General features: G+C 33.2%; 1 protein-coding gene across 9 annotated transcripts in view; it reads left to right on the top strand.

Annotated features, from left to right (window-relative positions):
• LOC142972888 (uncharacterized) overlaps window positions 1-11,903 on the top strand; it is a 42,058-nt gene extending 30,155 nt beyond the window's left edge. For 2 of the 9 annotated variants that reach the window (XM_076114292.1, XM_076114284.1), the window contains exons 44-54: window positions 644-841; window positions 1,111-1,305; window positions 3,457-3,557; window positions 4,015-4,161; window positions 4,614-4,817; window positions 5,468-5,566; window positions 5,909-6,049; window positions 6,236-6,442; window positions 6,524-6,668; window positions 7,599-7,736; window positions 11,853-11,903. In XM_076114292.1, coding sequence (XP_075970407.1) covers window positions 644-841; window positions 1,111-1,305; window positions 3,457-3,557; window positions 4,015-4,161; window positions 4,614-4,817; window positions 5,468-5,566; window positions 5,909-6,049; window positions 6,236-6,442; window positions 6,524-6,668; window positions 7,599-7,735 — 1,574 coding nt within the window. In that variant the 3' untranslated portion in view covers window position 7,736; window positions 11,853-11,903. Of the gene's footprint in view, window positions 1-643; window positions 842-1,110; window positions 1,306-3,456; window positions 3,558-4,014; window positions 4,162-4,613; window positions 4,818-5,467; window positions 5,567-5,908; window positions 6,050-6,235; window positions 6,443-6,523; window positions 6,669-6,820; window positions 6,964-7,160; window positions 7,297-7,598; window positions 7,737-8,191; window positions 8,324-9,081; window positions 9,217-9,937; window positions 10,073-11,132; window positions 11,287-11,852 lie in introns of those variants that run through there. The other 7 variants (XM_076114290.1, XM_076114288.1, XM_076114287.1 and 4 more) reach the window with 7 other exon arrangements.
• The last annotated feature ends 5,072 nt before the right edge of the window (window positions 11,904-16,975 follow it).

Here is a 16,975-nt window from a genome sequence, read left to right as displayed (position 1 = left end):
GACAGTGACGTACTTAAAGTAACTGTACAAATTAGTACTTTTTCATGTTTTCTTCTATCTTTTATTGCGCATAAACACGCCAAAGAATCAATTGACCGACTTACATTTTAAAATTTATCACTTTTAATTTAAAACATAAATTAAATTACTTTTCAAATTAACAGGAAAACTGTACTGCACACGATGACAAAAAACTTTTTCATGAAATTACTATTTTCGTAATGGGCAATCCTGTCCAACGTTATTTATTTATTGCACAGCAGAGAACAACAGCTAACAAATTACACAATCAATACAGCGTAGACTCACTGGATCAGTTGCAAAAAATAGCTTGCAACGGGATTTCCGTGCAATTGTAATTAATCCCCAAACATGGAAATATTTATTGGATTTGTCATGCTATAAACAGATTTGTCAAATACTTGATTAAATACAGCGTTAGGACGCAGCATAATTATGTATCTACCAATTTAATATTACGTTGACAGCCAAATCGCTGTAAACATTCACTTCACTTGCAAATGATTGAAGGTCCAAGACTGAGGTGGCTTCACTTGTCAAAGATACTTTGCATTAGAAATAATTGTAGCTTGATGAATGAATATTGGTCAAGAAAGCTTGAGCGATCTTTTTCCATGTTCAGGACTGCTATGTGGACCCAATGAAAGGTATGAAGAAAGGCCATCATTTGTGTGCGATCCTCTCTACTGTTCCGAGGTAGGAATTGCACTAGACTGCCCGCCAGTAGAGAACCCGGATTGTGACGACGAACCTGCCTGTATCTGCAAACAAGACTATGTGAGAAACGGACTCGGCATTTGTGTACCGAAGACAGAATGTCGTAAGTGATATTGATAATATTTTAAGATCAATAATATCGAAGTATCTATTTCATATAAATAAATTGATTTGAATTTCGGTTGAAATATGACACATCTATTCAATTATTTGAAACATGTCACTGCCAGATACTAAAACAGTATCTATTTAGTAATTCAGTTCCATCGTTATGATTAAAAACTAAGTTGAATATCGACTGCTTATAAATATTTGAAATTGTAAGTTTCTCCTAAGTCATTGTATTATGCCTCAATCAATATTATTTCTTAGCTGTCTGCGGCGGGGATCCAAACGCTGTATCAGGCTGTGGTGTCAACTGCGGCCGAACGTGTTCAACTTATTGCAAAAAAGAAGTGTCTTGCATACAAATATGCGACCCTAACGGTTGCGATTGTAGAGAAGGATTCGTCTACGATGAAGTCACTGAGACATGTGTGAGACCGGATGAATGCTGCAACGATTGTAGTAAGTGTCTCTTAAATTGTTTGTTTGTATATTTGTCGCATGGTTAGTGATCAATCTAGTGTCAAAGTTGTTCAAGCGGTCCGAGAGGTCTTTACCATGGCTTAATGGCTGTTATCGTTGTAGCCAACATCTGGGACCGACTTTTTACGTGCCGGAGACGCCCAGCTCAAATACCGCTATGCGGTCACCCATCTATGGAATGACCGCGCCAAAGGTTGCTTGCCCCACAGATTTACCGACCGGTGAGAGCAACTGGCTATGGGCGTCTCTCTCTCTTAAACTGTATTCTGATGATTTATTCTTAAGCGATTTTTGGGCGGCTACTCTACTATAAGAAATTTCTAGTTTTCAAAATAATCATCAAATCATTTTTTTTAGTCAAGTTTTTTAGTATAAGAGTATGTTCATCAATTTATTGTCATAAATGCCACGTAGGTAAACAATATCGTCCGTTTATAAGAATCAGTTTGAAATAAAATTGTATCATAAGGAAATCACGAATTATGTGATGCATTATCTAGTATAAATGTTAAAGATATATATTTTATTTTACGAACGCTTCACGATTTCTTTTGCCATTATTAAAAATTGATTACAAAAGAAAACAATAAAGTGACGGTACAACATAAAATTCATGAAAACTCCGGATTATCACTTTTTACTATTAAACTGTTAAATGGCAACATAACAATGATATATTTCAGCCAGCTAAAATTTGGCTTATTTATGACGATGTAACGTTATAATAGTTCAAGTAAGCTCATATATTAATTTTATAGCAAAATGGTTTTTTTATATCATATTACTAGTTTTATTACACGCAAGTTAAGCATTAATATTGTGCCGTACCTAATTATTAAGTTCCATAACTGACCAACGAACCGATCACGGGTACACAAATATCCTATTGTTATTGAATAAACCTGTCTTCTATCTCTTAATGAAGAAATTGAGTATTCGATAATTATTAAATAAGATTTTTGAAATCCCACAATTTGAAAAAGCAATTACCAGAGACGTAAGCTACGTCGCGGGAACAAATACGTTTAGGAAAATCAGTTGATAGTTACAATCATGGTTCCTTAAATCGTAACATGTGTTAATTTACATTATTTATCATTATGGTAATTAAAATTATCGAATATAAAAGAGCGATGTCGTGAGGTTCATACATATGGACTATAACAACCATCGAACCAACGAAACAAAATGTTGAAGTATTTGTTTTTGTTCGTTCTACTGGCTTTACTTGAACGCGCGGAGTCTCAGTGCTGCCTATGCGAATGCGAAGGTAAATTTCGAGGCTTATGTTCAGTTTTTTTTTTGTTATAAAGTGTATCATTTTGTTTAAATAGTTATCTCCCATGCTTTTATGTCAATAGTTACTGTTCGTATGCTTATTTCGATGTCATGAGTAATTTTTAATGCGAAAATACGAAATCATTGAGCTTTAACTTTACAATTTCGTAGAAAGTGAAATACATCGACATAAAAACGAAAACATAATAATTTAGTATCATTTTATACGTGGAGTTTTCATATAAAATCTAAACAAGTTTATTACGCAGGAGTTCGTGACTAATTCACTTTTATGATCCCACGAGTATGTGCAGTATATTCTTTCCGTGATGCAATATTTTAAATAGCTATAATGTTTTATTTTGAGTACCAATTTTATTACTTCGCGTAATATTTCTAACCTAGGCACCTAAGGAGCATAATCGTGTGACAGCTAAATATATTTACACGAATATAATTTTACTACGTAATACATTTTATGATACGCAATAATATCAGTTGTAGGTATGTTGAAAGTATTTTTTGGTATAAAAAGTATTCTGCTACATAGAAGTTTGAGTAGCTACAAAAAGTCAATAGTTCCGATTTTTTGCACTCACACTGTGAATGTACTAAATATACGCTTTAAGAAATTGCGTATTTAATTATCTATCTATCGTATGGTTAATGGTCAACCTAATGTCAAAGTTGTTCAAGCCGCCCGAAAGGCCTTTGACATGGCTTAACGACTGTTATCTTATCTGACAACAACCGGGACCGACATTTACGTGCCCTCCGAAGCACGGAGACGCTTAGTTCAAATACCACTATACGGTCACGTATGCGTATTTAATTATAATTTAAAAATTTTAGTCCCAGATGAAGAACCACCACCATCAACTGAAGTCAATGTCACAGAGGCGAAAGCAAAACTGGACAGAGGCAGCATTGCCTTGAGTGGAGAATTTCTTTACGTGAGTTCTTAAAACTTAAACAAAACCATTAAACGTTTAAAATTTATATTTACTTTCTACTTTTCATGTTCATTTCATAAACAATTTTACTCTTTTACTACTGACTAGTATATACAAGCAGAAATAAATTAATTGTCACGCAATTTTCCTAGCTTGTTTTTAATCCAACTTGTATTATGAGTGAAATTTTAACAGAAGTCACCCTTGCTGCCTTTACTATCCGTAGTTCAATAAATCTTTTTGATACTTTGTGTTTGTATAAAACAATTAACGTTTAAATTGTTTTTTTTTTTTTCAACAGCGCTTATTTTCTAAATCGCCGTTCAATAGCTGGTAGGCCCATTGCAGGAGTAGATAACGCGTACTTTGCAAAATAAATGCCACTATATCAATCGTATCATCATCTCTCATTTCTTTATCATGAAATATATAAATGTGAACAATTTTCTTACAACAGCAATTGAGTCAAGAAGATCCTGATAAGAACTTCGCAACATCGCCCACTTCTATCATGAACCCATTGGCTCTGATAACACTATTCGCTAGGCCACCTACAGCTTTGGAACAGCTATTAAGATTGCTCAATCTTGATAGCAAAGATGAGGTATGTCTTACGTATCTACATTACTGATAGGATAATGACACATATGTTTCGACGTGTTACTTTAAATTTCATATTTAAAATCGGTAATGGTAATTAAAATTGATATTCATACGCACAAAAACCTTGAAATTCTACATAGAATTTGGTAAAAAAACAATATAGTGTAATTTTATTAAAAACTAGCTGACCGACCGAAGAAACTGTAACTTTTTTTTACTAATTCCTAAAATTTTGAGTTTTATTTTTTTCAGAAATCACAAAACATAGCCGTAACATACGTATGCGATAAAGAAATATGTAAAATTGGTCAAACTATTCACACCCTTTGCACGTAGTAACTCATTTGGCGATTTATTTTTTGAAATATAATTATTAATAATTTTATAGATTAGTTTTCTAATAACATAAAAAAACTTTTCTTTTTTATAATTACATTGTTTAATTTCACCTAGATAAGAGCAGTATACAAACAAGAAACAGCTGGCTACAAGGAACAAATGGACGTGGTGTTTGAAATTGCTACGAAATATTACTTTAATATATATTATAAACTGAGTCAAGGGTTCGAAGACGACGCCGATAAAATCTTCGACGCCGGAGGAGAAAGCATTGATTTTAGTGACAATGTTGGATCTGCACAAACTATGAATGACTGGGTACGTACAACAAAATGGAATGGAATTATTCAATGTATGTAATTTGTTCAATATATTTATTGAGGTCATGCAAAGTCCCCAACCCGCACTTGGCCAGCGTGGTGGACTCAAGGCCTAACCCCTCCCCCTCGTTTGGGAGATCCTTGCCCTGCAGTGGGACAGTGATGGTTTAAAAAAAAGTAATGTTAATCTTTACCGCCATTATCACCACTTTTGCAAAAGTGTCAGCTTGCTTAACAAGTAAATTATTGATAGATTTATTTATACATTTGCTGTTTCTTTACTTTATAGAACTTCTTGTAGCACGAGTCACTACCACTATCGACTATTGACAACCAGCTGGCTATCAATAAAATTTGAATGAAAATCGAATCAACGCCTCTAGCGGGCGGTGAAGGAATTATTTTGCAGTACATTTTAAATTTCAGGTTCTCGATACTCGTTAAAACAAACGGTAGAGAAACTCGCTATTGGGCTGATTTTTTAATCATCAAATATTACTCAATGATAACGTTTACTTTTCTACGATTAATAAATATAACTTAATTGGCAGTTTAGAATATTTCAAACAAATGCGTCTCCTTCCTATTCGTTTTGTTTCTGAGTACCTATTCCTTATAGATTTTGATATAGTTTTATTGTTGTTTTAGGTGGCAAATCGTACTAATAACAGGATCAAAGACTTGATAAGCCCCGATGCAATAGATGGAAGTACTGTGATGGTGTTGCTCAATGCTGTTTACTTCTTGGTATGTATTTTTATAAATTGATCTGATATTATAATGTAACGGGTCTTAAACGTCAAAATCCGTGGTCTGGGTCGATGTAATGCGATCGAAACGTTGGGTGAACGAATAAAGTATTCTAACCTTTAATTTTCAATCGCGTTTGAGACCCGTTACATTATAATAATATATGTGTACAAGTCGCGAGAGTTTAAAATCCTTAACTTGTCTGTTCAATATTGATCTTGTACTGAATATTTCGACTAGACTACTAAGCAAGCTGACTCTGTAAGAAACATAAGATAAGAACATGTGCTTAATTGCACTAATACGATATTTTTACCCATTATGTATGTTGCGTTTCAGGGTAACTGGATACATCAATTCAATCCCGATAATACACAAAAACAAGATTTCACAAAACGCAATGGCGACGTTGTTCAGGTAGACATGATGTACCAAGAGAACACCTTCAATTATGCCGAAGATCCTGACCTGAAAATACAGGTAATGAACGAATTTAGTAATCACTTCATATTCTCGGAATACCTTTTTTTAGCCATCAGGTTTTAGACTAGTCTGTAATTTGATACCAAAAAACCTAAGTAGGTGTCGTACCCTCATCATTGGGAGTTAATATTGCGCTAAGGTTACTGCCAAATAATATGTACTAATTTTATAAAATATTTTCAGGCTCTTGAAATGATTTACAAGGGAAATAACTTCAGTTGCTTCATTATACTCCCAGAGCAAGACCAATTTGACGCTACAATTCAGGCTTTGCGGAACCCTGATGTATTCCAGGGTATTATTGATAAATTGAGCCCACAAAAAGTTCAAGTGTCATTACCAAAAATAAAGATTGAATCAAGTTTAGATATGGGTAAACTTCTTAAACAGGTAAGTGATTCTATTTCTATTTCAAGCAATAATCGTGCCTGAGAAAAAAAACAGTTCTAAATAATGTTATCTTCTTTTTAGTACAATGTGACAGAAATTTTCAATTGCGGTGGAAATAGTTTCGAAGGGATATTGGAAAATGAAACGCCGTTGTGTGTAACTGATGCTGTGCAGAAAGTATTTATAAATATTGATGAAACAGGCACCGAAGCAGCAGCCGCTACAGGTTCGTTTTAGTTTATTTTTAAAACATTTACTTCACTTACTACACTCATATAATCCCGGGAATATACTTTCAAGATATTATTTATACCATATAGTAATTAGACCATATTTCTCCATTTTAATTTCCAACTGGTTGTCATTTTGTGATTGCAGCTATAATTACCACGTTCAGCCTACCGATCCCTTATTATCCTCCGCCAGTTTTCAAGGCAGACCATCCATTCTTATTTTATATTCTACTGCAAAAGTCTATCGTTTTCTCCGGAGCATTTGTCAATTAAGGTGAAAAATTAGTAGCTGTTGGAAGCTGTGCATGTTTTACTAAAATATGAGTTTTCTATTTTCCAACTTACTTTTACATTTATCACATATTCATTAATTATTTTCTACCATTTGTACCTACCTAAAATAAAATAGGATATTTTCTTGAAGGCTCTGCAGAACGAAAAATTTTCAGCATTCTTATTTAAGTCTCTGTTTTGTTGTATTTTAGGTTTAATATTCACGTTAACATCAGTGAGGAATCCTGTACCTCCGAAAGTCTTCAACGCAAACAGGCGTTTTATTTTAGTTCTATTATATAAACGTGTGCCTATGTTCTCTGGCTGTTATGTAGGAGCAACATAAAGGTGAACCCATGAACTAAAATTCTGTTTGGTTTGTGTGTGGCCTTGGAAAGGAGTTGGATGGTGGAGGAGATGTTATTACAATTTTGTTTAATAACTTTACTTATAGTTAGCCTGGTTGAGTAAAGGAAGAAGTTTGGTTAAGAAAAGAATGGAACAAGGAGAAATAATATCAATTAGTTCAATGACGGTTTTAAAACTTATTATCACCATTTTCGGTCCGGTCTTTCCTAGTGAATTATTAAGTACAATTTTGTCATTGATCTCATAAATATTTTTCTTCCAATCCTTTAAATATTTTTCAGGAATTATTGTATCACCGGCTGCCTTACCACTGCCTCCTCCTGAAATTGTTGTATTTAAAGCTGATCGTCCTTTTTTGTTATTTATCTTGTACCAAGGAAAACCACTCTTTTGTGGTGCTTTTGTTGCAGGAAATTAAGGTGATTTTATTATATTTATTTATTGGTATCCATCTATTGCACAGCTACGCTTCTCTTTTTCACGTTTGTTTTATCTAATATATAAAATTCTCGCGTCACAGTTTTCGTTGCCATACTCCTCCGAAACGGCTTGACCGATTCTCATGAAATTTTGTGAGCATATTGACTAGGTCTGGGAATCGGCCAACATCTATTTTTCATACACCTAAATGACACATTTTTTATATGGCATAGCAACGTTTGCCGGGTCAGCTAGTTTAATTATAAAATGTTATAATCACTACACCACTATAATGTAGGCGTCTTGAAGTCGAATCACAACATCTTACTTACTTACTCCGTTGGGTCAACGACCCAAAATGTATCTTTACCTCCGACATGAGAGAACGCCACTGAACAACATCTACATACATTATTAAAGGTTATACGAGTTATCTGATCTCAATACATTTCAGCAATTTTCGGCGTTGGAGCTACAGCATTCGAAGAACCTCCACCAATATTCCGAGCCGATCATCCGTACATATTTAATATATTATATAAAAGAGTCCCTATGTTCTCTGGCATATTTTTAGGCGCACAATAAGGTGAACACACAACTGTGCAGTTATTTATTATGCTATATTTACTTTGAAAACATTTACTCTACAAATAGTTTCTTCTTATTTTTCGGTCTTTGGATCTATCTCTGTGTGTTTGTATAGAAACTAAATCGTATCTAATTATGAACTTTTCCATCGTATCATTATAAAATTTTACTTCGGAAAACATACATAGCCATAACATAGTTATGTTAACCATGAATTCCATTATTATTCAACCTTTAAAGAAATAATCCTCAGGCGTTGATTAGAATTATAGTTTTTTCGATAACCTGCCTAGATAAAAATCTTTTAATCTGCAGAGTCAACCTAACTTCAATTTTGTACGTGTCAAATAAAAAATCTGACTTTAGGATTTCTTCAAGTGTTCAATAGATGATTTTAAATTAAGTTTTGAAGTATAATATCCAGAATGCTTACCACTGCGAATGCTTTTTCATTGCATGATTGGATAGTGATCCGATTTAACTAATTGCTTAGAAGATCTACGCAATTTTCAAAATGTAATTTCGATAAAAAAAACTAATTATTCGGCGTAAAGTGTCGAAGTGAGTGTTAACTTGATGTTCCATACACTGCCATACAGCGTTACTGAAAGTTCCCACTGCAAGAAGAATATTTAACACAGATAACAGACTTTTTTTAATATTACATAAACAGTATTTTTTAGCTCCTTCGTCCCTAGAAATCCTTTCTTTTATATATTTTTAATATATTATAAATGTTGCGAAACCATTTTCCAGGTATAACCTTCGGACCTACCGCCGTATTAGAGCCTCCTATAGTTTACACCTTCATTGCAAATCGTCCATATATCTTCGTTATATTATATCAAAAAGTGCCCATGTTCAGTGGGTGTTTTGTAGGCGCCCAATAAGGTGAAATAGTAAATAAAGTTTGATTTCCTTATGTACTCTTACCTGAACTTAACTTTCTTGACGGTCTGTTCCATGCGTTTACATTATGCTTGATTGATTTCTGTGTGCCTTCCATTCGTTTCCTTTTCTACATATTTACCTTTAAACATAATTGTCTTTTGATAGGAATATTTTCTTTCTATTATAGTTTTTTCTGTCATCTCCTACATTTATTTCTCTACTATAGTATATATTTCTTTATTTGAATGCCGCTTCTCAGCTTTGATCTTCGAGCTCATAATAATAGAGCCCCCTAGAGTAATCGTATTGAACGCTATTCGCCCCAATCTATTCGTCATATTATTTCAGAAACACCATTGTTCTGTGAATCTTCCGTAGGCGTAAGGTGACTCAAAGAGTGCATAAAGTTTCATTTTTGGTTAGATATTTCTGGTTACCCTTAATAAAAAATAGTACCTCGTCTATTTTGACTTCGATGTCTTTTTACTCCACCTTACTTTGTTATTTGTCGTATGTTCTCTTGTTGCATTTAATGAGTTAATACCCAAATCTATTTTAGTTCTACATTAGCGTTCATATTCTAGCGTTCATATTATTACTGTTACATTAGCATTCTACCAAATTATATAAATATTATTAATTATGTAGATATTTAACATTAACTTTGACCGTAACATTTTTTTTCTTCAATTTATATTTAAATATACCGACTACTTTCCAGCTATAATCGTCGGTCTCACGTCGGCATTCGAGCCTACCAGAGTTATACAATTCATCGCTAACCGTCCGTATATATTCGTCATATTATATAAAAGAGCGCCTATGTTCTGTGGCTCTTTTGTAGGTGCTATATAAGGTGATAAAACAATACATAAAGATCTTCTATACATTATATTTGTCGTTTGTTAAAACTAACTTAGAACACGCTTTCTTTATACAACTTTTATTTGCAATACACAATCACTCTTAGAAGCATTCACATTTTTCTTATTTCATTATCTTCTGTTTCGTTCTTCATGCAAACTAGTTTTGAATTATGTCGCAAGTTTCAAATAATACTGATCGTTTACCAACCGGAAAGCACAACAAACAATAAGCGCCCTTAATCTAATATAAATAAACCATCTAAAGATAAAAGTTGTCACTGTAATTAAAATCAAATTTTCAGCAATAATCATATCGGCCACGGATGCACTAGAATTTCCAGAACAAATCTTTGTATTCCGAGCAGACCGTCCATTTATAATTTACGTATTATTTGAAAGAACTCCTATGTTTTGCGGCGCATTCGTAGCGGCATAATAAGGTTTTAATAATTATATTCTTATCTCTACAATACAATTTTCTATTATGTTACTTATCGAATTGGCCGATTTTGCAGCTCCTATAGACCTTCCATCGATTTTCATACTTAATGCAGATCATCCATATATTTATTGTATTTTATTCCAAAGAAATCCTATGTTTATTGGCTCATTTGTGGGTGCCTGAGTTTGGTTATTATTCAAGTTCCCACACCAACATTTCTGTATAGACTTTCTGTATTGTGATTTAATATTTTGCTTAGTTCACCTATTGTTTCTTCTTTCACTTAACTACACCTCAGTAATTCTCTTCACTCGATACTGCTGAGTATCGAGAATTTGATATTTAAAATGTACTGCCAAAAAAGTTCCTGCAGAGCCCGCTGCGACGCTGAATAGATTTTCGTGCAAAATTTATCGATAGCTAGCCGGTTGTCGGTAGTCGATAGTGGTAAATAATATATCTGCAGTTCTGTTCTAAAACTTCAGTTCTCAAGCTTATATCTATTCTTAATAAAACACAGACACTTTTTTATTTTACTCTCTACAAACACGAAATTAACACTACAAGTTTACACAAAATTCTAAAGCAAAATAATAAATAATTTCCAGCAATAACGATGACTAGGATGGCTATGATGAGGTCTATTAAGTTCAAAGCAAACCGCTCTTTCATCTTGTTCGTGCTATATCAACAACGAACGCCAATGTTTAGTGGGACCTATGTAGGCGCTCAGTGAGGTGAATTGAAACACCAAATTGCTAGGTTTGTATCATGATATACCAAAATCATCTCGTAAACTTGCATGTTAAATTAATGACTATTAAAAAAATAATATTTAAGCTTTGAGATACCGGTACATAAATGATTTAATTTTACATAACAATATGAGGTTCGCGATTTACTAACTTTGAATAATAATTCTTTAAATATATTTACACATATAATTATTGTTAAATATATCACTAAATAAAAATCTAACAAATATTTACAATATTTTTTACAAGAAGGGATGCTTTACGCGTATAAACATAAATAGTATTTCTACTCGTTATCGTCGACCAGTTACGTAACCAGAATGTTAGCAGCATTGCCACATTGTATGACAATTGCTCTAACTTTTACTTACTTCCTTAACAATTTTCATTTCATTCTTCTTTTCTTTTTCTGTGTGTGCTTTTGTTGATAAAGAGTTTATATTGTATTTTGGTTGGGTGAATTAACATAAGGTTTAAGGAATTCGGTTTTCTTTGGTGTGCGGTTATGTAAGATTTTTAAATCACATATTTTGTTAGTTGTATAATAATTTCAAATGGCTTTTTGTATTACAGGTTCTACACGCCCAAACACACTTTTCGGAAATAAATTTTGGCCATTCAATACTAACTTGTTTTATTTTAAGTGTCAGTAAATATTTTAACAAAATGCATAGATCAATCAAAACAGCTGTTTAATTGTATTATAATCAGTAATCTCATTTACTAGTTCGAAAATAAATGAAAGTAAGTTTAACTAAGTATATAATATCCATACTACAGTGTGAGCATGAGGCAATAGAGATCATAGTAAGGACTTAAGCCAAGTAACGTCACTATTTGTGCCCAGTAATAACAAATTACAGACCATTATGATGGGATACCAAGGACAGACCTCCTAAGGGACTAGTTTCCAATTAACAGGTATTATTGGAACTCCCTTAGGGATGAGAATATCGACAGGACGGGATCAAATGAAATTACGAGTTAGATCGCACTTATCCTGGCCCAATCCTGGATAATCTGCTAAAGGAAACGTTGTTATGGCCAGCCCTAGTTAAAATTAAATGTTTGTTTCGGCCTTCGACAACACTGTTTGTTTGATAGTTTAATCCTCTTCCGATTCTTCAGTCTCCAATTTAAATTGCGAATTAGATAATACTTTGATGAATGGATTTAATCTGTTCCCATTTTGCAGCTGAATTTGAACGCAAAGTTTGGCATCCAGTGTGATTTTATGTAGCGGTAGGTTGATTTATTTAGGTTATTTAAAAGTAAGCTAACTACAAATAATATCCGTCATTTTTTATAGAATAAATTATTAACAATCGGTTTTTTGTGCAAAAAATTTCAATAATTATTTCATTGCCCCTAAGAAAAAAACAAAACACTTCCTACTTATAAAATGTCAGTGACACTAAACAATGAAGCAAAGCTTGATAGCTCAATCACGATGGATTAAGGAGCATTGTGCAATTATTTTTTCTCTTTTGTTTTTGCTGGATACAAGTATTATTGTTAGATCTGCAGCAAACGCGGGCAATTCATCACGAAGTCAGGGGCCGTGGTTCCCCTTGAGACTTCTATATTGATGATTTAATTAAGCAGTTGCCCTCAAACTTGTGTATTGGGATGCTTGGGTTCGCGACCGTCTGAGAATCTTGTCCGTTACATCGGAATTTGTAATTAAGAAACAACGTCTCGGAACAAAATCTGTTTACGAAGTCGGTCGAAGTATTTTATCTTGTTCACCGCGGTTCTGCGTAAACATCCACATGGAGATTGTGGGAAAGTACAATAGTTCGCGTTCTTGTGGTTCTTCACTCTTCAATGAATTCTTATTGGATAAGAGTTTGTTCGCCGTATGAGTATAACACAAAGTACTCGAACACTAAACATAAATATGGAGCTTGTTTTACAAGAACTTTCTTCCTAGTATAACCGCATAATGTAAACATTCTTGCTCGCAGCAGCTTCAAGAATAGCTGTGAAGCAACTGCATATAATAAGGTTTTATATTAAACGTTCTGTTATGGTACAAAATAGATTCTTGACAATCTGTATCAAAAATATTTATATTAAATATCATATTTTGTCCGATAGCAAACAATTTATTACTGAAGTTTAAGAGCATATCAGCTCAAGCTTAGTAATAGTAGTATTATTTTCTGGGTAAACAAAATCTTTAACCGTCATAATAATATCTTGACATCAAAATAATAGCATACTTTCAACAGGTAAAGCGAAACGAGTCGATAAGTAAGACCAGTAAATTAGCTTCGGATAACATCGAAGTTCGTCGTAAATTTAGCTCAACTCTCTCGATTGTAAAGACCGCTGGCTCTCCGGCAAATTGATCTTATCGGGAGGCTACCCGATGTTCATAGTTAGTGGTCCATAGTTCATTGTGAAATTCGCAAGCGGCGCTAAACTCTGACGGTCAACTAATTTACCGGCAGACCAATCTTTACCTTAATAGCTATAGTGTAGTTGTAGCTTCGACAACTTCTTCACTGCACCGCTTCGTAAACTTGACCAACTCTAACGATTTGAACAGAAATTACATCGGCCTAATTTTTATAAGTGTTATAGATTGTTTCTCAATTTTGTTTATTACTACTTATTATGTAAAAATAATGTTAGGAACTAAGTTAAATATTAGATGAGGTATATTACATAGTATTACCTATTGTGTATACATTCAAACCAGTTAAAACGTATTTTCCTATCTTCCGTATTCGACAACCTTTTGTTATAAATCTACAACCCGCAGCGCTCGTACCACACGATACCTCAAAATATTTGACTTTAAAACGCATTCAATATATCAAATCTCTATTTTTGGAACAGAATGAAGAAACTATGAAACACTATTACGAATTGATACTTACATACCTACTTATTTTTATTTCAAGCTATTCTTTGTGTTTCAATAAATCGGCACGGTTATCAGATAAGGCTATCTACGTTAACTTTTAAGTAAAGAACGTATAAATGTACTTAGATATAAGGATTTTACCATTAATCCTGGTTTATTAGCTATCTGGCATCCTACATTCGAGATAGTTTGAGCAGAAGTAATAGTTGAGCACACTTGATCGGACAAACGCATCAAAGACTATGAAATTCCGACCAACCATAAGTATGTGACGAAGAGGTAGTAAGGTTTAGGTTTACGTGAATTAATGGTAAGGAAATGTTGGCATAATAGCATTTATTAATTTGAATATTGATATGGTACAGCTATATCACAGATAGTATAGAGAATATAGTATAAGTTGTAAGTATGAAATGTGTGGCGATTCCTAACATTATCAACAAATTATGGATACTGAAAGACCAACCTAGCGTATTTTGCAGGACCTATAATCACGCTCACTAGTCTTAAGTACCAAATCGTGCTATAAGCTTCGTTAATCTCGAAAAAAATGTTATCTAATAAAGTAAAAGAAAGGTTTAAAAAATGCCAAAAGCTTTTTTACAGACCATTTCAAAGAATATTTATTAACCAAACATTCCGAACAAATTCCCCATCTTTAACATTCTTACGTGAAATAGGTAGTTTTATCTGCCATATTCACTATTTTATGATGCACGTGAAGCAGAATTACTTGGCGCAACTAAGTTCGTTCTTAACTAACTGTCTAGCGTCGGAACTCCTCAACGAATGCCAGGTCCGCATGGCCAACTTATTATTTTACTTCTACTAATTTTGATTACTTTGTAGTTTACTTATTATGCATGTTATCTCATGATTAGAAACCAAGTACCTATGTATCTTAATTAGTATATATAGTAATAACTCTGATCGAATATTATTAACATAGAAAAACGGATTGCTAAAATCATTTATATAATTTAGCTAAGTGAATAAATTGTTATAAATGATCTCTTGCACATTTTTTTATTGCAAAACAATAAAACATTTTTTTAAATTATTATTCACATTTGTTTCTTCTTACAGTTTTACTGCGTTTTCCATTTATTTCATTAATCACGAATTTCATCTGAACAGTAATTCAAAACCAGACACATATCGTTGATAATATTTGCAATTAAATAACAAAAAAGAAAATAAAATATCCGACTCTTATATAAAATTACTGAAAGGTAATTGATTGTTATCATTTCCATTAAAGTCATAATAACTGACACTCATATTTCCAAGTAGAAGCTTGCACAATACAATTCCGTGAAACGGGAGTGAATATCGCTGTTTAACTACATCCATATAATATGTATTAATACGTGAAGCAAAAACTTTGGACCCCCTTTTACGAAAATCGTACGGACACAGAAGTATGAAATTTGGCACACGTACAGTTTATGTGTGCAGGAGGAGTGCAGAACGCTAATATTTTTTAATGATAATGGTTATAAAGTATATTCAATCAATAAATAAAACATTACACACACTACACTTTGTCATTTTGTCATTTTTTGTCTATATCCATAGAGCACTGTACCCCGATTCTCTACTACTATCGACTACCGACAACCGGCTAGCTATCGAAATTTTGACATTTAGAACATACTGCCAAAATATTACCTAGTCACCCGTCAGAGGCGCTGATGAGATTTTCATACAAAATTTCTCTATGACAGGTCGGTTGTTGGTAGTCGATAGTAGAAGAGAATCGAGGCACTGACATAGGCGTATAGTACCGTCTTATATGTTTACTGAGGTCTTATTGCATGTCATAAATATTAATATGAAATAAGTTATAATTTAAATGAAATATAGTCGAATTTCGACTATTGGGCGACCACTAGTTTATATTAATACATGCCACACATACTTGAAAATATTATATTCTGATACGCGTAGTCATGATGTAATCGGCTTTATTCAAAAGTTTTTCGACATGGTAGGTTACTGGATAAATATAGTGTCAGTATTAAAATATCTGCTTAAATCCACCAGCAAATCCATAGAAATACCACAGATTCATTTAATTTGTTAAAGATTTGAGATTTGCTGTGTATATCGGGATTCCTGGCTGCAGTTGAATGCATTTGCTTTATTGTATTGAGCAAAATAATAGGAAATTATGATTAGATAGAAAGTATGAAATAAGGTGAGCCAACAGTCTAGGCACGTCTGTGCAATCGAAACTCACGTACGCCAATTATTGGAACATGCGAACTAGGAACGTTTTATAAGCTGTAGATAATTTAGTTCACAGTTTATAGTCGCATCCGAAATTCATCGATTTTGTGTGTTTCGGTTTATGAAAATAAATTAAGTGCCGTTTACCAATCAAATATTGATGTTTACTTCCATATTTTTAACAATTATACAAGATTATTATCTATATAAAAATGTAGGTCCAAACTTACCTACCAATTTTAAGACTCTGAAAACAACTTGTACAAATAATATTACTAAATGTAGTCCACAATTTCTCACTATAAAGACGGGAGCTGATAACACGAGGACGTGCATTCGTATCAAAGCCTTTCATCTACAACATTTCCTCTGTCCTGACGACATCAGATCGAAGAAAGGGATTCAAACCAAACGGATCCTTATGGCTTGATTATTATCCGATTTAACATAGATAACATCTGCTCTTTTACAGAATACAAAATACTGACGCATATACTACGTGATGTAATCTATCTATTTGATCCTTAAATAATACTGATCTATATGAAGCTAAGTATATGTAGATATTTCTTTATGATTTGTTTACTAC

Source organism: Anticarsia gemmatalis, chromosome 5 (assembly GCF_050436995.1).
Source record: "Anticarsia gemmatalis isolate Benzon Research Colony breed Stoneville strain chromosome 5, ilAntGemm2 primary, whole genome shotgun sequence".
In the NCBI taxonomy this organism is placed as follows: Eukaryota; Metazoa; Arthropoda; class Insecta; order Lepidoptera; family Erebidae; genus Anticarsia; species Anticarsia gemmatalis.
This window is presented reverse-complemented; position numbering and strand designations above follow the sequence as displayed.